Source organism: Geotrypetes seraphini, chromosome 3 (genome assembly GCF_902459505.1).
Source record: "Geotrypetes seraphini chromosome 3, aGeoSer1.1, whole genome shotgun sequence".
Taxonomy (NCBI): domain Eukaryota; kingdom Metazoa; phylum Chordata; class Amphibia; order Gymnophiona; family Dermophiidae; genus Geotrypetes; species Geotrypetes seraphini.
In genome coordinates this window covers 27,971,973-27,992,538 of record NC_047086.1, presented here as the reverse complement: position 1 = coordinate 27,992,538, position 20,566 = coordinate 27,971,973, and the positions used below count along the sequence as shown (strand labels likewise).

General features: G+C 44.8%; 1 protein-coding gene across 1 annotated transcript in view; it reads left to right on the top strand.

The window, feature by feature from the left end:
• The window catches only part of RNGTT (RNA guanylyltransferase and 5'-phosphatase), a 599,480-nt gene that overhangs the window by 34,915 nt on the left and 543,999 nt on the right, over window positions 1-20,566 (top strand). Inside the window, exon 4 of the mRNA XM_033938319.1 lies at window positions 19,181-19,269. Within this exon, the coding sequence (XP_033794210.1) occupies window positions 19,181-19,269 (89 nt within the window). The remainder of the gene's footprint in view (window positions 1-19,180; window positions 19,270-20,566) is intronic.

Here is a 20,566-nt window from a genome sequence, read left to right as displayed (position 1 = left end):
GCATTCCAGATATGTACCACCCTCTTTGAGAAAAAGTACTTCTTGACGTTATTCTTGTCAGCCCCCCCCCCCCATGCAATCTCAATTCATATCCTTTAGTTCTACCAGTTTTCCATCTCTGGGAAAAAGTTTGTTTGTAGATTAATACCCTTCAAGTATTTGAATGTTTGTATCATATCACCCCTGTCTCTCCTTTTCTCCAGGTCCTCAAGTTTCTCCTCATACATCTTGTGGTGCAAACCACATACCATTTTTGTCACTTTTCTCTGAACTACTACAAAAGTGAACACAATGCTACAAGTGGAGCCTCACCAACAACTTGTACAGGAGCATCAATGCCTCCTTTCTTCTGCTAAAAAAAAAAAAAAAAAAGTATCAACATAAGCACTGGCAAGTTAGATGCAAAGCATAGATAAAGACGGCTAAAAAGGAATTTGAAGAGAAATTTGTCAAAGAGGCAAAACCTCATAGTAACAACTTTTTTTCAGGTACATCAGAAGCAGAAAGCTTGTGAGTGAATCCTTGGGACAGTTGGATAAATCAAGGAGCAAAAGGGGCACTCGGAGGATAAGGCCATAATGGAGAGGCTGAACAAATTCTTTGCTTTGGTCTTTACAGAATAGGATGTAAGAGATGTACCTGAACCGGAAATGGTTTTCATGAGTGTTGATACAGAAAAACTGAAAAAAAATCTTGGTGAACCTGGAAGACATACTGAGCCAAATTGACAATTAAAGAGTGATAAATCACCTGGACTGGATGGTATACATCCCAGGTTACTGAAAGAACCTGAAGATTGGAAGGTGGCCAATGTAACACCAATTTTTTTTGAAAAAGGGTTCCAGTGGTGATCCAGGATATTACAGGCCAGTAAGTGTGGCTACAGTGTTGGGCAAAATAGTGAAAACTGTCATAAAAATAAAATTATGGAACACATAGACAAACATGGTTTAATGGGATAGAGCCAGCATGGGTTCAGCCAAGGGAGGTCTTGCCTCACCAATTTGCTTCATTTCTATGAAGGTTTTATTAAACTTGTGGATAAAGGTGAGCTGATTGATGTACATAGTGTAGCTAGATTTTTAGAAAGCTTTCGACAAAGTTCCTTATGAGAGACTCCTGATAAAATTGAGTCTTGGGATAGGAAGCAATGTTCTGTTGTGGATTAGGAATTGGTTATTGGAAGGAAAACAGTGGATACGGTTAAATGGCCATTTTCTCAATGGTGGAGGATGAATAGTGAATTGCTGCAGGGATCTGTTTTGGGACTGGTATTATTTAACATATTTATAAATAATATGGAAATTGGAACAACAAGTGAGGTGATTAACCCCTCCTTTTTACAAAGTGCAGAAGAGATTTTTAGCACTGGCTGGTGGGCTGAATGCTCTGCATTGCTCCGACGGTCATAGACTTCCTACGAGCATTGGAGCAGCGCAGAGCATTCAGTGTGTCGGCCAGTGCTAAAAACATCTTCCGCAGTTTTATAAAAGGGGGGAGGGGTAAATTCGCAGATGATTCTAAACTGTTCAAAGTTGTTAAAAATTGCAAGAAATTGGAATCCAATGGCAGATGAAAATTAATATTGATAATGCAAAATGATTCACATTGGGAAAAATAATCCAAATCCTAGTTACCAGGTGCTAGGGCCCAGCTTAGGGGTCAGCATCCAAGAAAAAGATCTAGGTGTCATCGTAGACAATACACTGCAACCTTCCACCCAGTTTGCTGTAGCGGCCACAAAAGCAAACAGGATGCTAGGAATTATTACAAAGGGAACGGTAAATAAGACTAAGAATATTATAATAACCTCTGCATTGCTCTATGGTGTGACCTCGCCTTGAGTATTGCGTTCAATTCTGGTTGCCCTATCTCAAAAAAGATATTGGAGAATTAGAAAAGGTTCAAAGAAGAGTGATCAAAATGATAAAGGGAACAGAATTCCTCTCATATGAGGAAAGACTAAAGAGGTTGGGGTTCTTCAGCTTGGAAAAGAGATAACTGATGGGCGATATGATTGAAGTTTACAAAATCCTGAGCGGTGTAATATAGGTACAATTGCATCAATTTTTCAAAAGACTAGGTGACAGTCAATGAAGTTATAGGGAAATACTTTTTTTAAAATCAATAGAAGTAACTATGTTTTCACTCAGAGAATAGTTAAGCTCTGGAACTCATTGCTAGCAGATGTAGCAATTTAAAAAAAAGATTTGACACGTTCTTGGAGGAAACATTCAGAGTCTGCTACTGAGACAGACATGGGGGAAGCCACTGCTAGAAGCCACTACTAGAATTGGTAGCATAGAATGTTGCTACTATCTGAGTTTCTGCCAGGCACTTGTGACCTGGAATGGCCACTGTGGAACCGGGATACTGGGCTAGATGGACCATTGGTCTGACTCAGTATAGCTATTCTTATGTTTTTGTACCCCCTCTCTGTGCATCTTAGCATCCTTTAGTCATGGCCACCATCTTGTCACATTGGTTCATTACCTTGAGATCCTTAGACACTGTCACCTATGATCCCTCTCCTGAGCTGTGCTCATCACACTTTCCTTCTATCTCATATATTTCCTTTGGATTTCTGCACCCCAAGTGCATTACTCTGCATTAAATTTTTAATTGCTAGACCTTCAATTGTTCTTCTAGTTTTTTTGAGATCTCTTCTCATGGTTTCTACTCCCTCTGGAGTATCCAATCTGTTGGCTATCTTCGTGTCCACAAAAAGCAAAATTTTCTTTCTAACCTTTTATCGATGAATCTCACAAATATATTAAGCAGAATCAGCCCCAGTAACGACCACTTAGGCACTCCGTTACTCATCTTCCTTTCCTCTAAGCAAATTCTATTTACCACCACCATTTGTTGCCTTTTTGGTCAGTTTGGTTCACCACTTTGGGTCCCAAGTTCTGCCCTCTCAGGTTATTCAAGAGTCTTCTGTATCAAAGGCTTTGATGACATCCAATTAGATTACATCTAGCACACGCCCTTTTCCAGTTCTTTGGTCACCCTGTCAAAGAAGTCACTTGGATTCATTTGGCAGGATTTTGCTGCCAAATCAAAAAGAAAGCAATAGATATAGACACATATAAATAAGAAATAAAACTAAAATTGTTTAGACAAAACATTTAGGGCTCCTTTTACTAAGCTGTGGTAGCGTTTTTAGCACACGCTAACCCCTGCGCTACGTGGAAGAACTAACACCAGCTCAATGGAGGCATTAGCGTCTAGCATGCATGGCATTGTAGCGCATGCTAAAACCGCTAGCGCAGCTTAGTAAAAGGAGTACCGTATTTTCACGCATATAACGCGTGCGTTATATGTGATTTTACAAACCGTGCATAACCTTGCACGTTATACAAATTTTTTTTTACATAGTTCTCCCCCGACGTCCGATTCACCCCCCCCCCCAGGACCGCTTGCACCCCCACCCCGAAGGACCGCTCGCACGCATCCACACCCCCACCCCGAAGGACCGCTCGCATGCACTCCCACCCGCACTCGCATCCCCAGCCTGAAGGACCGCTCGCACCCCCACAGCCTCCCGACCCTCCCCCCATCATGTAGAAGCTCTTGGCGGTGTCCTGCTGCTTCCTCTTGGCGGTCCCGGCCCTTCTGTGAGCCCTGCGCCTTCCGCTGCTTCTTCCGGCGGTCCCGCCCTTTCTCTGACGTCAAGCCCTCTTGCCCCGCCGACTCCCCGACACGATCGGGGCAAGAGGGAGCTCAAGCCCTTTAGCCCCAGCCAACCGCGGCACCCCTGACATGATCGGGGCAAGAGGGAGCTCAAGCCCTCTTGCCCCCCCGACACGATTGGGGCAAAAGGGAGCCCAAGCCCTCTTGCCCCGCCGACTCCCCAACTCCCCGACAATATCGGGGCAGGAGGGAGCCCAAGCCCTCCTGGCTCTGGCGACCCCCCCCCCCCCCGCTAGTTGTTCGGGCCAGAAGGGAGCCCAAACCCTTCTGGCCACGGCGACCCCCTACCCCCCCCCCGCACTACATTACGGGCAGGAGGGATCCCAGGCCCTCCTGCCCTCGACGCAAACCCCCATCCCCCCAACTACCGCCCCCCTTCAAGAACCTCCGACTGCCCCCCCAGCCGACCCGCGACCCCCCTGGCCGACCCCCCACGACACCCCCACCCCCCTTCCCCGTACCTTTGTGTAGTTGGCCGGACAGACGGGAGCCAAACCCGCCTGTCCGGCAGGCAGCCAATGACGGAATGAGGCCGGATTGGCCCATCCGTCCCAAAGCTCCGCTTACTGGTGGGGCCTAATGCGCCTGGGCCAATCAGAATAGGCCCGGGAGCCTTAGGTCCCTCCTGGGGGCGGGGCCTTGGGCACATGGTCGGGTTGGGCCCATGTGCCTCAGGCCCCGCCCCCAGGAGGGACCTAAGGCTCCTGGGCCTATTCTGATTGGCCCAGGCGCCTTAGGCCCCATCAGTAGGCGGAGCTTTGAGACGGATTGTCCAATCCGGCCTCATTCCGTCGTTGGCTGCCTGCCGGACAGGCGGGTTTGGCTCCCGTCTGTCCGGCCAACTACACAAAGGTACGGGGAAGGGGGGTGGGGGTGTCATGGGGGTCGGCCAGGGTCGCGGGTCGGCTGGGGGGGCGGTCGGAGGTTCTTGGGGGGGCGGTCGTTGGGGGGAGGGGGGTTTGCGTCGAGGGCAGGAGGGCCTGGGATCCCTCCTGCCCGTAATGTAGTGCGGGGTGGGGGTAGGGGGTCGCTGTGGCCAGGAGGGTTTGGGCTCCCTCCTGGCCTGAACAACTAGCGGGGGGGGGGGGGGGCGCCAGGGCCAGGAGGACTTGGGCTCCCTCCTGGCCCGATATTGTCGGGGAGTTGGGGAGTCGGCGGGGCAAGAGGGCTTGGGCTCCCTTTTGCCCCAATCGTGTCGGGGAGTCAGGGGGGCAAGAGGGCTTGAGCTCCCTCTTGCCCCAATCGTGTCGGGGGTGCCGCGGTTGGCTGGGGCAAGAGGGCTTGAGCTCCCTCTTGTCCCGATCGTGTCGGGGGTGCCGCGGTTGGCTGGGGCAAGAGAGCTTGAGCTCCCTCTTGCCCCGATCGTGTCGGGGAGTCGGCGGGGCAAGAGGGCTTGACGTCAGAGAAAGGGCGGGACCGCCAAGAGGAAGCAGCAGGACACCTGTAGGAGCTTCTACATGATGGGGGGGTTGGGAGGCTGTGGGGGTGCGAGCGGTCCTTCAGGGTGGGGGTGCGAGCGGTCCTGCGGGGGGGGGGGGGTGAATCGGAAGTCGGGGGGGCATCAGGCTTTCAGGGTGGGGACAGGACTTCAAGGGGGAGAGGAGAGTCGGGGCGGGCGAAAGGAGAGTCGAGGTGGCCAGAGGAGAGTCGGGCAGCATGCGCGGTATACGGGTGTGCGCGGTATACAAAAATTTCTGTACATAAATTTGTGTTTTCCACGCGCTATACCCGTGTGCGCGTTTTACACGGGTGCGCGTTATCTACGTGAAAATACGGTATTATATTTTATACAGTTTACTTTGTATGAAAAACTAATGTAAAAACCAGAAAATCTAATAAATGATATTTTTCATTTTTGAAAGACAGTTGGTAGTGGACATAGACTCTCTTAGTGGGGGAAAAAAGCTACAGTCCACCTGGGAAACGTTTTGGAACACATTAACACCTGCTGCCTGCAGTCATAGTAACATAGTAAATGACGGCACATAAAGATCTGTGTGGTCCGTCCAATCTGCCCAACAGTCACATTCACTCTCAAGGCAACAAACCAGCAATTATTCCTTTTCAGTCTAAAATGTTTCCCCTCCCCCCTCCCCCAAGGTAGGTCATATCTGTACTCAGACAATTTGAAAGTGATATAAAATTCGTGGAAAATCAGGGGCGGGAAACTGCACAGTGACACTAGGAAGTTCTTCACTGAAAGGGTGGTTGATCGCTGGAATAGTCTTCCACTTCAGGTTATTGAGGCCAGTAGTGTGCCAGATTTTAAGGCCAGATGGGATAGAAATGTGGGATCTATCCGCAGAGATAGATAGGGAGGGTCACTGGGGTGGGCAGACTTGATGGGCCGTGGCCCTTATCTGCCGTCTATTTCTATGTTTCTATGTTTCTATCCTTTTTGCTGCATATGGGACGGAGACCGCAGAATCTGTCCTGCACTGCCCCACTCTGTCCCACTGCTGAAGTAACAGCTAACTCCAGCCCCACCTCAATCCGTTGTCTGTTAAATTTACAATTGGATTTTGTATTTCACTCTTAGTTATATATGCCTGCAGTTTTAGAAAGTTATGGATTTTTTTTGGGGGGGTGGGGCGTGGGTTGGATGGGATGAAAAAAAACCCCTTGTTTGTATTTTGAGAGATTCCATTTACCATATCTTCTGTATTTATGTTCTAAACATTGCTGTACCTGGTGCTTTTGACTTAAATATATATTAAAAAAGAAAGAAAGATATTTTTCCTTTAGCTGGTAACTGTCTGGCCATTATTGAAAGTAGCACTTTGAAAAGGCTGCTGTCTGTTATGCAGGAGAATTTCTTTTGAGTATGCCAATGAATGCATAAGAATGCAAAATATTGAAAAGCATGTTTTTTGGAACGTGGCTTTGGTATGGAGCTTTTTCTAATCTCTCGAAGAAGCCAAGGGCGAAATGGGCCCCATTGGGATCAGTGACAAAGAGTTCTGACCTGCTATTCACAGCTAAGTTCCTTATTTTTTGATAACGTTGACTACATTTATTTATAGTATCATGGTAGGATGTGGTTGACCAATGATTATAATAAAATCCCACAGAATGACTCTATAATGAGTTGGGAATTTATATGCTGAGGTCTTTTCACTCTCCACATATACATGACAATCTTCAGATCTTTTAGAATATCCAATCAGTCAATATATCCTTATTTGAAGAATATGGAATGAAGATGATAATGTTGCGATACAACAATTATTTGCTCCACATTTTTTACATTGTCTTTGTTGACTTTTTTGTGGAGTGGAGTGTTCATCTTTGAGTTGTTCTTGTATATTTTTGAGCCCTTTGTGTGACAGTTGTAAAATAATTATATAAGGAAAGCAGCAAAATCATTTTCCACAGAGGTTGAGAGAAATGTTCTTGGTTTTAAGTAATGTTCTCATTATGCTTCTAATGTCTCTGATCATGATGTTGAGGAAACATGTAAAAAAGATCAGATGTTATGTGGTAACCTTATCTGGATATTTGTGACGGTGGTTTTGCTGTCAGTCTGGCAGCCTAAAATGAAAAGGAAGGGAGAAGGGATTTCAGATTTATCTCGTGTTTTTTTTTTTTTTAGTTGTTGCTCAAGGCAAGTTATATTCAGGGTACAGTAGGTAGTTTCCTGTTCCCTGAGGGCTGACAATGTAAATTTGTATGTGAGGCAATGAAGGATTTAAGCGACTTATCCAAGATCATAGGGAGCCACAATGGGATTTGAACTGGGTATTCCTGACTGTTTGCTACTCTTAGCATTAGGATACTCTTCCTTGCCACAAATGATTAACCTACTAATGATTCTTCTGCAAGCATCAAAACCAGGCTGAGGCTAGAATAAATAATTACAGAATCTAATGATTTCAATTTATCTGGGCGTTCTTTTCTTATTTGAATGTATGTTGATTTCGCCCCATGACAAGTTAAGTAGATAGCTTTAGACATGTACACACAGATGTTCAAAAGCATACCGTTTGAATTAGTCCAGTACACAGAAGGGTTCTCGATGGCTTTTACCGATAGCAGTTGCAGCCACCAAGAATCTTATGCAAATGCATTTTCCTTAGCAACAGCAGCAGATGAATCCAGAGACCAATGGGATAGCACACATCTACCAGCAGGCGGAGATAGAGAAACTGATTAACAGGAGGTCCTATTGGCTGGCACTCCTCCTGTATCTCCAGTATTCTCTATCTCCCAGCAGGAAATGGTCGCTATTCAACTAGCTCCTGAATTCTGGCTGTGACTGGAAAATTATTTTCTCCTGTTGAAGTTTCTCTTCAGCAAGACTGCCATTCTGTTTCTCCTGTTGAAGTTTCTCTTCAGTGAGCTGGCAATGCTATTTCTCCTGTTGAGATTTTCTCTTCAGTGAGACAGTGGTGTCCGGCTGAACGGTGCCGGCTTTAGGGGTTACACCTGGGCCCCCCCAGGTCTCTGCCTCCCCCTCCCTCCATTGCTAGAGGGTCTGACTGGGTCTCGATTTTTTTCTTCTTTCCCTTCTCTTTAAAAAAAAAAAAAAAAAAAAAAGGAGACCACAGTTGCTACATTCTGCTCTGTTAGTACTGCACAACCAGCTCTAACTGGCTTCATCCGGCCCTAACAACAAGCTTGTGAGTATGTCTGTGTTTTTTACTTTTTGAACTTCAGGTTCTGTTTGGGAATCTTAGTACTGTGGGTTCGGTCAATGTACGTTTAAGGAATGGATTTTTTATTGAGGCTAAGTTTTATTACTAGAAATCGGTTGAGGGAGCCGGGACTTTCCCGCCCTTTGCATGCACGTGCTTGGTTTCCTTGTTGGTTACAGTGCGGCAGTAGCGGTGCGATTTCATGCTCGCACTTGTTCTCCTTGTTGGGTTTCAGTGCAGCAGTAGTAGTCCTGTTTATTCTGAGGCTCTCTTTCGTCAGTGTTTGTCACGGCCATGTGCAACTGATTGTGGAGGTGCCGGTTTATAGCAGCGTGTTATGAGATGGGACATGTTTTTTCCGGCGCTGTGGGAAGCACCGCACTGTTCTGGTTATTCCCTGAGTCTGATTTTCTTTCTATGCAGGCCGTGGCAGGGTAAATTTTGTGGGGCTTGAATGTTTCTAGGAGCATTGATGCAGCGGCCATGTGTCGGCGAGAATAGGCGCGCGCTTGGGTCTCCAGTGATGGTGGGAGAGCTGCAGCGTTCCGGTAGTTTATTTCCAGCTGACTTTGGTCAGGGTATGCTGCGGCTTTGCTCCTTTCCGGTTCAGACAAGTTGTATGTGTTTCACCAGCTTTGGGACAAGCTTGGGCAGATTTATATGTCTATGTCTTTGTTCCTGATGTATTCCCTTGAAGGAAGCTGCTAGTTTAATTGGACTCTGGGGTTAGCACTCAAGGGGATTACCAGAGAGACTCTGACCTGTGCTAGGTCACCCAGTCTCGGTTTGTCTCCGGACTGGGTCAACATACGGCAAATTAAGGCACAGTGAGATCAGCAGTAAGATAATGCCCTATATTTCACACTGATATCTCATTGTCTCTCTTAGGGTCCCTGCAGATTGAGCCTTTGTCTGTTGGTAACTGTCCTTCTTATTTGGGCCTCTGTGCTGCGCTGCATGTGTCTAGTGGCATAGGATATATATGCCTAAAGGTAGTACTAACAGTTTCTAAGTTCGGGCTGTATCTATGGGCATAATGACACTTCGCATCTTCCTGCGGCCAGGACTCTCTTTCTATATTTCTGAGAGGGCCTGGACTTCAGATTTCTATGCTTATCACGCTGGTTTCTCCTGTTGCCATCTTCTCATGGCACATGCTAGACGGACCCCCCGACCAGACAGGAAAGGCTGTGCAGCTTCTTCTAACCAGGAGCCAGTTATCTATTCTATCAAACCCGCGGAGGAGTGTGCGCTATGTGGCGGTTAGCCTCATCCCTGAAGCTCTCATTAGCGATGTGAGCTTTGTCTGATACCTGTTAGGATGCTGTTGTTTTCCACGGGGCGGTAGATGCAGCATCTTGATTGCATCTAGTACTTATTCACTTTAAAGGACATACGTATTTCGCTCACGTTGCATGGAGTTAGTACTGTTTTCATGGTTCCAGTATATTCCTCTTTACATTGCGAAACTTGGTTTTCCCTAGGAGAATTTCTTGCTTCTTACAGATCCTACAGTTCTCATTCTGCCGTTCCCTGACCTTCTGCACTTAATTCTGAGGTGATCTTGACTTCTTCCAATGACTCTTCAGGCCTTCTCATGAGGGAGAAGACGCTATAATGTCAGGTGAGGGGGCTGTGAAGATTTTTCAGGATGCTTGCAACTTTGCATCCTCCTCAGGTTTCCGGTTCGTTCTTGGAGTCTCTATGTTTTGTGTTTCCCTTTTAAGTGTTACTGGTCCTCAGGGCAGTTCTTGTAGTTCTTCAGGAACTAAGGGACGTTGTTCCACTTACTGCATGGTGCCCAAGACGGGGGCATTGGGCAGGCTGGATCCCATTCTGCTGAATTAGTTTCTCAGGGTTACACATTTCTGCAGAAAAACTGGGAGAATATTTACATTTTCACTATGGACTCCGAATCTATACTAGGTTTGCTTGCCTCTCTTGGAGCAGCGCTTTCGGTTTTGGGATATGCCATTTCGCCTACCCAACGCTTCACGAACATTTTAGAAAATGTGGGCAGTGGTACCGTTTTGGTGCTACCAGGCGATTCACCTAATTTCTTCTTGACTGACTGTTTGATTCGGACGTCTTCCAGTCGGGCCATTTGACTGACACGAAAAGGGTGGTTTCTTTTCCTCAGTTCTTTGGGCGTGAATCTTCGAATTTGCACAGCGCTCTTTTCTCCTGTACTATTTATAGGTATATCAGGAAGATGTTTTTATTCATATAGGAGAGAAATGTGTTTCTTCCCAGAGACTAGGGTGATGAGTCACAGTCTCAGGTTTGCATTCTTCTTCGGTCAGCATGACAAAAGTATGGGATTCTGTACAGGTTCTAGGATCCATGTTGCTGACTCCACTGGGAACTTCGGCTTGCTTTCACATTATAACGCTACAGCAGTCGCTTTTGTTCCGGTGGTTCCCGGTATCTCAGGGCTCCAATTATTTGGTAGGCTCCTGAAGCATCGCTCTGTCTGATTTGATGGTTCAGCGAGATTTCTCTTTTCAAAGGCATGCCTCGGTCTTTGCTGGACTAACTCATGGCCACCAATAATCCCGGGCTGTCGGGTTGGGGGGCTCAGTGCCTTCCATCCTCAGCTCCAGGAGTCTGGTCTTAAGAGGCAACTCAGTACTTGTTCATTCTTCTACTCTGGAGCATGGTCAGGCTACTGTTTCTGGAGCTTCAGACCATTCTTCTGGAATGACGCTGAAGGTCTTTTCAGTCAGTATTATGATGGGGATATTTCTCTACAGCCTGGGCAGTAGGTGATGTACTAAGTTGGCAGGTAAAATGTGGTTACACTTCAGTGGGTGGACCCTCGTCTTCCTCTTTGGTTGTCAGATCATTTTATGGGTCAGGAAAAGAGTTTGGATAGACTTTCTCTTCGCGAAATCTGTGCATGGCCCATTTATTATATGTTACGGTGTACGCTCTAGAAAGTGTAAATGTTAGTACTAGTGAAATCTTCTACATCCTGGATATTGAGAATTTTGGCTCAGGCATGCCAGCTCTTTTTATGGAAGTGAGATCTCTTGGAACTAGACCTCATGGCCTCGTCTCAAAATTCTAAGCTTCCTAGCTTCTTCGGCGGGCACAAGGAGTGGGAGTCAGAGGGGGTAGCAGTGTGGCTTCTTTCTCGCCTCTGGTTTCTCTTTTTTCAGTGTTTTCCCCTGGCTGATGATGGCTTGGATTTGCCATCTCAAGCTCGCTTTCAGGGCACAGTATTTGTAGAATCTCTGAATTGGCTGCGCCATCCTTGCTATGCGGATCTGATGAGTCTTTTGACAGCTGGACTGTTGAGTTTCCTGGTATCTCTGGATTTGCTCACCTAGAGTCCGATCAACATGGATATTCGTACTACTTTGGTATTGCGAGCTAGCTTTTGAAAAGTCATGGCTGACGTGTAAGGGTTATGCGAAGCAGGTTGTTTCTTCTCTTATCCAGGCGATACAGAAGTCTTCACCTGTGGCTTCTGCTTCTTTTTGGAGGTTTTTCCTTTCTTGGGTACTTCTCAACATTTGCACCCTTCCAGAGTTCTTTTTTGGCACAAGTGTATTGCCAATGGCTTAGCATTCAATTCCCTTCAGCTTCAAGTGCCATTCTTAGCTTGTTACAAGGGCTAGGTATATTGCTCTTCAATTACTTCTCAGCTTCATGTAGTTCAGTTCCTAAACGGAGTACGGTATATTCGTATACCTCTTAGAAAGCCCTGTCCGAAGTACAGTCTTAACGTACTTCTTCGCAGTTTACTGATGGCTTCATTTCATCCTTGTCTTTTGAGACTCTAAAGGGCTGTGCCGTTGAACACGGGGTTTCTTGTGGCCATGGCTTCAGCTTGGCGGTTTTCTGAGTTGCATGCCTTGTTTGGCGGGGATTCCTATTTCTGATTTACAAAATCTGGGGTTCGGACGGTACCACAATTTCTTTCTAAGGAGGTGTCATCCTTTTATGACACTCTCACTTTTCCTTCCTTCTTCCTGGGAGGAGAAATGGGGAGACGTGCTTTTATTCACTGCATTTTTTGAAAGTGCGTAGCGTTTTCCGCGAGCTAGGTTTCTAACAACTTTTAGTTGTTTAGATCACCTTTTTGTATTCTTTATGGGACGCCTCAAACGTATGGCGGCGTCCAAAGCCTCCATCGCTGATGGGTCCAGGAGGACATTTTTTACGCTTGCTTGATGGCAGGGAAGCAGTTGGCGAAAGAACTTCATGACCATTCTGCAAGAGGGTGTCAGGTCAAAACCGCGGAAGACAAAGGCACGCGCCGACAACTGAGCGCAGTGTGGAGGCACGCGCCGAAGAAAATAACTGTTTTTAGGGGCTCTGACGGGGGTGTGTGTGGGGGAACCCCCCACTTTATACAGATCGTGACGCGTTGTGGGGGCATTTTGGGGGGTTTGGGGGGTTGTAACCCCCCACATTTTACTGAAAACTTCACTTTTTCCCTAAAAACAGGGAAAAAGTTAAGTTTACAGTATAATGAGGGGGGTTACAACCCCCCAAACCACCCACAATGCCGCTGCGATCTGTATTAAGTAAAATGGGGGGGCTCCCCAACAAAAACCCCCGTCAGAGTCCCTAAAAACTGTCATTTTCATCGGCGCGCGCCTTTGTCTTGCGCTCAGTTGTCGGTGCACACCTTTGTCTTTTGTGGTTTTGTCTATGAACCCCGCCAGAGTGATGGCTAATTCTTGGACTCGGTCCAGAGGTTTTTTTCCTTGGAAGAGTTTTGTCTCGCGGCTACTTGGTCTTCCGAGAGTGCTTTCTCCCAGCATTACTGGTTGGATGTGGGGGCGCATGCGGTAGATGCGTTTAGTGCTTCGGTTGTTGCGGAGGCGGCGTTTGCTTCCCACCCAGATTGAGGATTGCTTTGCTACATCCCATTGATCTCTGGATTCATCTGCTGCTGTTGCTAAGGAAGGAAAAATTATATTCTTACCTGTTAATTTTCTTTCCTTTAGACGCAGCAGATGAATCCAGAGCCCCACCTTTTCTGGATATTGTCTGTCGGGTTTTTTTTTCTTTTCCAACTTTCGAAGTTTGTTATTATTGATGGATGTATTCTGTATTATTGCCTTTTGAGATTTGTTATGGGAAAGAAGTTTTTTACATGCTATGCCTATTGATGGTTACGGATGCTAGGGCAAGGAGCTATACTGGAGATACAGGAGGAGTGCCAGCCAATAGGACTCCTGTTAATCAGTTTCTCTATCTCCGCCTGCTGGTAGATTTGTGCTATCCCATTGGTCTCTGGATTCATCTGCTGCGTCTAAAGGAAAGAAAATTAACAGGTAAGAACATAATTTTTCCATCATTAGTATTAAAATGAGCACTCCGTATAATGCACAGCAAGGAACACTCACCTTTTACCATACAAACTTTTATAGCATGTCTGACCTGTTATAGCCTTACTTTCCTGTCATTGCCTGAGTGCTGATTGGCTCAGGCACTGACAGGAAAGTAAGACTATGACAGCTCAGACCCGCAAAAATCCCCAGAGATCCATCCCGAACTTCGACTTGCAGAAAAGAAATTCTGGTGGTCGAGCGGACTCCCTCCTGCCCCCACCCCCCCCGAAGCAATAACACATTCTGACCCCCTCCCCTTGCTGGTACTGAGCCCTCAAAAAATGACCCCTGATTCCTCCCTCCTATTGAGCCCCACCTTCCAAAACACTAGGTGGTCTAGTGACTGGATCCCTATCTCCACAACCCCCCCACCCCCAGCTCATGGACTCCCCTCCACCTGACCATGTGGACTGAAATCAGGATCCTACCCAGACCCCCCTGCCTACTCCGTCCTGCCTCAGGGCCTACCTCTTCAGAATGGTGGTGTTTTGCCTCTGCCTATTGCATTAATGAATGCACTGGGAGGAGACCAAATATCATAAAAGGAGTTTTTCTGTTGGTTGTTGATAATGTTTGTTTATTAAACCTTATTAAATACCATATTAAATAAGGTATTCTAATCTTAGTACATGTTTTTCTTCCTGTTTAGTGCATCTTTTTATGAATTAAGGTCTGTTCATGATTAAGGTTTTTAATCATATGCTTTATAATGTGTGCTTAAATTAGTATATTGCATCTCTGCACATCCCATTACAGTGAAGGGAGTAGCTATTCTCAGTAGACAAACAAGTATAATATTCTCAAATGTGGGTGACGTCATCCATGGAACCTGGTATGACACTGCCAAGTGCACTGTCACTTTAAATCTTTAGTCAGGGTCCATACCACATGCATGCTGGTGCCTTCCCACCTGATGTTGGCTGGCAGGACCATCATTTCTTAGTTTTCAGCGGAGTCGAGTAGCTGTGTCTTTAATTTCTCAGCACGTCAAACTTAAGATATCTTTTAGTGTCTTCCCAGTTTAATTTTATTATATTTCCTCTTCAAAATTCTTCATTTTTCTTTTTTTTTAAGTCATTCCCTCAAATTTGGTTAAATTTTCTTCATATTTTGGCCTTCAGGCTAATTTGAAACCTTTTTTGCCCAAGGGAGAGTTGATGGTTTTTAGTATGCTTTTCACGCAAGTTCCCCAGGCCATCAAGCTTTAGTCTTTGCGTTAGCCATTTTTTCCTCCACATCAGAGGGTGCCAAGTGGCTTCAAGAAATGTATTCTATGTAATCAAGACTATTTCAGACCCCCATAATTGGTGTATCCTGACCATTGGGACATTCGTTGTCATCTCTCTGCGTATGCATAAGAGGACACTTAAAGCCTGCCAACTTCAGTGTGACAGACTCTTTGGTTCAGCATTGACATTGAGCATGGTGGGAGATTTGGCATCTGATGCTCAGCCTGAATAGACACCGGCATTGGTATCAACACTGAGTGCACCAACAGTGCATAGAGAACATTGTGCATTGGGCCCTCATCAAAGGCAAGACTCAACGCTATCTTCCTCCATGCCTCGCCAATCGTGGAGGTAGCACATAACAAAGCTAAGAAGCATTAAACATTCTTTCCCTTCTAGGCAGGGCACAGCATCATCCCAAACGTCCACCTTCTCGACTCATGGTAAACATCGATTCACTGTACATTGCTCTCCATCGTTGCAGATCATGTCTCTTCCCAGGTGTACCTAGACATCATGGTTTCCCATACCCATGCAACATACACCACATATTTGCGTCTCTTCTAGGTATGCTCAAGCAAGAGCTACCAGTGCTACTGTGGATGCATTCTACATAGACTTTAACATTGTCCATGCCTGCCTCAGCCTATCCTGAGGATACATTGAGGCATTGATCGAGGATGAGGGCACACATCCTTGCTCGATGCCGAGCATTGGGGTCAGCACTGACTCAGACCCCAATGACTCAGACTATATGTATAATTTGATGCAGCATGTATAATTCTTTGTAACATATTTAACTCTATATAAAATTCTGTTTAACAATATATTGCCTTTAACCCGCCTAGAACTCTTAATTAACGAGGATTTGGCAGATATAAATTTGCACATAACAGTCATCGGCAGAGGAGTTATCTCCTGGGTCAGAGCATTGAGCTTTTTGAGTTTCTTGACTTTGGATCACCATTAAATGACTGTATCAAGGTGTCTTTACATAGAGATATGAAAGATACCCTGTTTAAGAACTAAGAACTATCAGTCCAGGTAGCTCCTAAAAATATTCACAATGCACAGAATACAAAAATGTTCAAGGTTTGAGAGAATACAACTTTAGCATTAATTTCTAGTTGTGGAATCTGCTCTAAAACACTCACACAGTTCAAGGTCTTCTGGTTTCCCTTCCTGGAGGAGCAGAAGCATAACATTAGACTCTTTTGGTAAATGTGTTTTCAATTGTCCATGCTCACATAATTGTGGCCTACCAGTTGTATTCCATTTATTTAAAATCCTTGCTTAAACAGCTTTCAGAGTATGAGGAATTCCTCCCTCAAGAGAAACTTAAAGAATTCCCACAGTTATCCAAAATCTTTTTCACTACCAGAAAGTTCCTAGCAAGTGGCATGTTTGACACATTTGAAGTATCTTCTAGAACATCAGCAGTGGCAATTGCTATCCGCCATTTATCTTGGCTCAGAGTTTGTGATTTGAAAACTTAAGTCCAGGAGTGCCTTTCAGATGTTCCTTGTAAGATGGGGTGATCTGTTTGGAGAAAAGACTGAAGTGGCTGATAAAATTTAGAAAACATGCAGACATCAAGTCAACTTTGTCTAAGCTTCAGACCTCTCAGTTGTCTTCTTCTAGAAGGTACTGTGCTCCATCTAGACGTTCATACTACTACAACAACAAAATGTCTTATAGTCTGCTCTCTTCATCATCTTTTAGGCCTGCTGGTCAGTGTTTCTGTGCAAAACAAGACACAAAAGTCTCAACTGCATTTTGAGACTAAACAGCAGTCTTGACTCTTTTGTAGAGAACATCACCAATGTTCCCCTCATTCTACTTCTCACTATCCCTATTAAGAGACAGATTGTTTTATTTTCACCAACATTGGACTCTTATCACAACAGATCAGTGGGACTTCAAGTTGTTATGCAGGGCTATGCCCTATGTCTGATCAAAAAGCCTTCAATCCACCTACCGAAAGAGTCTCTCTTCAGCTCCCTCCAGAAGACCCACCTTCACCAGGAACTCTCAGCCCTTCTCTAGCTAAACTTAATAAAACCTGTCCTCTGCAGGAGAGGGTTAGGGGTTCTACTCCAAGTACTTCCTCATACCATAAAAGACCAGAGGCCATCGACCCATTTTAAATTTCTGAGAAGTTTCACAAGGAGCCTGTGGAAACTTTTACCCCTACTAGTAAAAGGAAATTGGCTTTGCTCTCTAGATCTCAAAGAAGCCTATACTCACATATCCATTGTACCCGCTCAGAGAAAGTATCTCCAATACTTCCAGTACCAAGGTCTTGCCCTTCGGATTAGCCTCTGCTCCTCTTGTCTTCATAAAATGCCTAGTAGTAGTTGTGGTAACCCTTCGCTCATTGATCAAGGCTTCATCATTGCAAGTAGCTCAGCGTGCTATAACCTCAACAGTTCATCTTCTCAAGCTTCCAAGGTTTGCCACCAAAAATCACATCTATAGGTCTTAAACCTTGGAGTTCATAGGAGCAGTCTTGAACACCATTCAGTGTTGGGCTTTTCTATCTGAGCAGAGGGTTGACACTCATTCACTTTTCTCAATCGCCTCCTCAAGCGCATTTCCACATGTTGGATGTTACGCCTGCTCAGTCACATGGCATCAACGGATCATTTGACCTCATTTGCTTGCTTTCACTTCAGAATTCCATAGTGGACCTTATCAACACAATGGTCCCAAGCCACAAGAATCCCTCTCTCCTCCAGTTCATGTCACCCCACTCTCTCCAATGGTGGTTGGTAGCACAAAATCTCTCTTTCCAGTCTCATCTCCACCCAAAACTTCTAACCATAGATGCTTCAGTGCTAGGCTGGGGAGCTCATCTAGATGGTCTCCACACTCGGAATTTGTTCTCACCACAAACAGACTCTCCAAATCAATCTTCTAGAGGTGCGAGTGTTAGGGAACACACTCAAAACATTCCAGGACTGCCTTTTTTCATAGAAACTTTCTTCAACAGGTAGTGATTGTCCATATGGACAACCAGGCCACCATGTTCTATTTGAACAAAGAGGCACGAGATCTTATCTCCTTTGTCTGGAAGCAATTGAGACTTGGAATTGGACCATTTCTTGTGGGATACTTCTTAGGGCGGTTTATTGTGTTGGCAGACAAGTTGATTAGGCTTCTTCAACCTCATGAATGGTCTCTCAGCATGAATGGTCTTTCAGCATGACAGTCTTGCATCCAATTTTTCTCTTGATGGAAAATGCTGGACATAGACTTCTTTGCTTCCCTCAGAACAGTAAACTTCCACAATTCTGTTCCAGATTCTGCCCCCAGCCGCACTGCATCTGACACCTTTCTACTTCATGGGGAGGGAGTTCCTGTATGAATTTCGTCCAATCATGATCCTCATAGGACCCCTTTGGCCATGCCAGCTTTAGTTTCTATTGTTCCTAGAGCTCTTATCAGGAAAGCAAGGAAACTGCAACTATTTCTAACATTGCTTTTTTACTGAACTGATGGGTTTTACGACGTTGAACCTGGAAGGCACCGGCACGAGCGTGGTATGGGCACTGCCTAAAGATTTACAGTGACAGTGCACTTGGCAAGTGTCCAAACCATGTTCCATGAATGACATCACCCACGTGTGAGAATATATGCCTGCTGTCCTTGTAGAACATCTTCTACTCCTCAGTATGAAGTGCTCAAAGCTGTCTCACATTTCTGGAATTAAATGTTAGTCTGTGATGTGGCAGTTTGGGCCCAGACCCAAGGTTCCTAGGTGAGTTTCTCCAATTTCAGGGTGCACCCTCCCACACCTAGAAAACATGAATCTGGGTCACACTGGCACAGCACCATAGACTAGCATTAAATCTGGAAATGTAAGAGCTTTATTTACTTTCTAAGCCAGGGGAAAATATATCCTGTGTAAAAATAATAAAGCGCAAAATATTGGGGGCCTCTGATCTGATGACCCTCCACATTGAATCCTCCCCTCCCCACTTAACAGCCACCACCTTCTCTACCTATCCCCACCCAGTCACCCCTCCTCCACCCTTAGGCCTAACTGTACTTAACTTTCTTGGCTTCTCCTGTCTTCAGTGCCAGCCATTTAAAAATTGTGGAGTTTTAGTCAAAGTCACTGACTTCAACTGAACCAGTGCCATTTTTTAAAATGTGAAAAAATGTTTTGGGAATAGGATTGGTATACTATTGGTAAAAGTTCACTTTTAAAGTTTGGAGCCACTGCTTCCTGTTTTTAGTAGATACTGACATGTTTATTCTTCCATGTTACTAGACATGGTGAATGCCCTACCACTGAAAACACAGACACGTTTATCCACATATGTGAACGTTTCAAAGATAAGAACCCTGAGGAACTAATAGGTATGTCAATTGCTCTTCATTGTCCTCTCGGTATCCTCTTCTGTTCTTTGCTGATGCATCCTATTGTTGTCACGTACCACCACTAACTTTGCTTTCACTACAGAGTCAGACAAGTCAAAGTTGATACAAAGAAGCTGTTGTTTTTTCATAGCAAAATCATTTACCTGGCTAAAAGAATTGTTGTACAACTTCTAATTTTTTTTGTGGGGGGAGAGAAGTAAAATCAAAATAAACAAACCCCAAGACAAAGAAGTGCAAAAATAGTTCATTAGGAACTGGATATTATATTGTATGTTGTCAATCTCGAAAGCCACAAAGATGTTTAGAGTAATCAACAACCTACAATTGATGCATTTAAAATAAGTTATACTCTTACACCGTTCTTAAGACATAAGTAGCTGCTTTAGAGGATTGTTTGCAGGAACTAAATTATTCAAAGAACAGCTACTGTATATTAATGTTATGTACAGAGTAAATTCAATTACGATCGAATTGACTCTGCTAGATTGCTGGTCCATTAGACATTTTGTTATCCTATCCTGTTTGTTTTAATCTCTTACAGGTAAGATCTTAAATATTTTCATAAGACAAAGAGCCACATTTTGAAGAAACAGAGAAATTTAAAATGGACAAAATGTTTAAATGGCAGCTATAACACTGTTTGAAATCTAACCAGTTCTGAGATGATGGTTCCCTTTCACTCATCCCATCTAACAATTCTATTGTATAGATGATTTGCTTGTTAGGGGTTTAGACTAGTTGGAATTACTAGGCATTGGTTGGATGTGAAAAATAAAAGTAATTGACACCCAGCAGATTGTATACCCCCTGGGACAGCTTTAAAATATATATAAGTTAAGATAAAGCAGAATTAGAAAAACTACAGAAAAGGGCAAGTACCCAGCAAGGTTCAATGTTACATTTATTTGATACTGCCTAGGGTCAAGCCATCAAAATGGTTTACATTTCAATAATAATCAGTAGAGAAAAAAAAATTACAATCTGATAGGAAATAACAGATAACCAGAGGACACCAATTCCTTTTGTGTTCCACTACGGGGTCCGAAGCAGTCTGCCTCTTTAAGTCAGCCTAATTCATTTGTTAAAAGCTGAACGAAATAGGTGGGTCTTCAACTTAACTTTAAACAGGGGAAGAGAGTCTTCTGGGTAAAATGATAAAGGAAGGGCATTCCACAGTGTAGACACAGCTAAACTAAACATCGTTTTATGGGATGTACCTAGAGTAGAGGTCTGCACGGGAACAGGGATTGCGGGAATCCCGCGGGTTCCCCCCCTG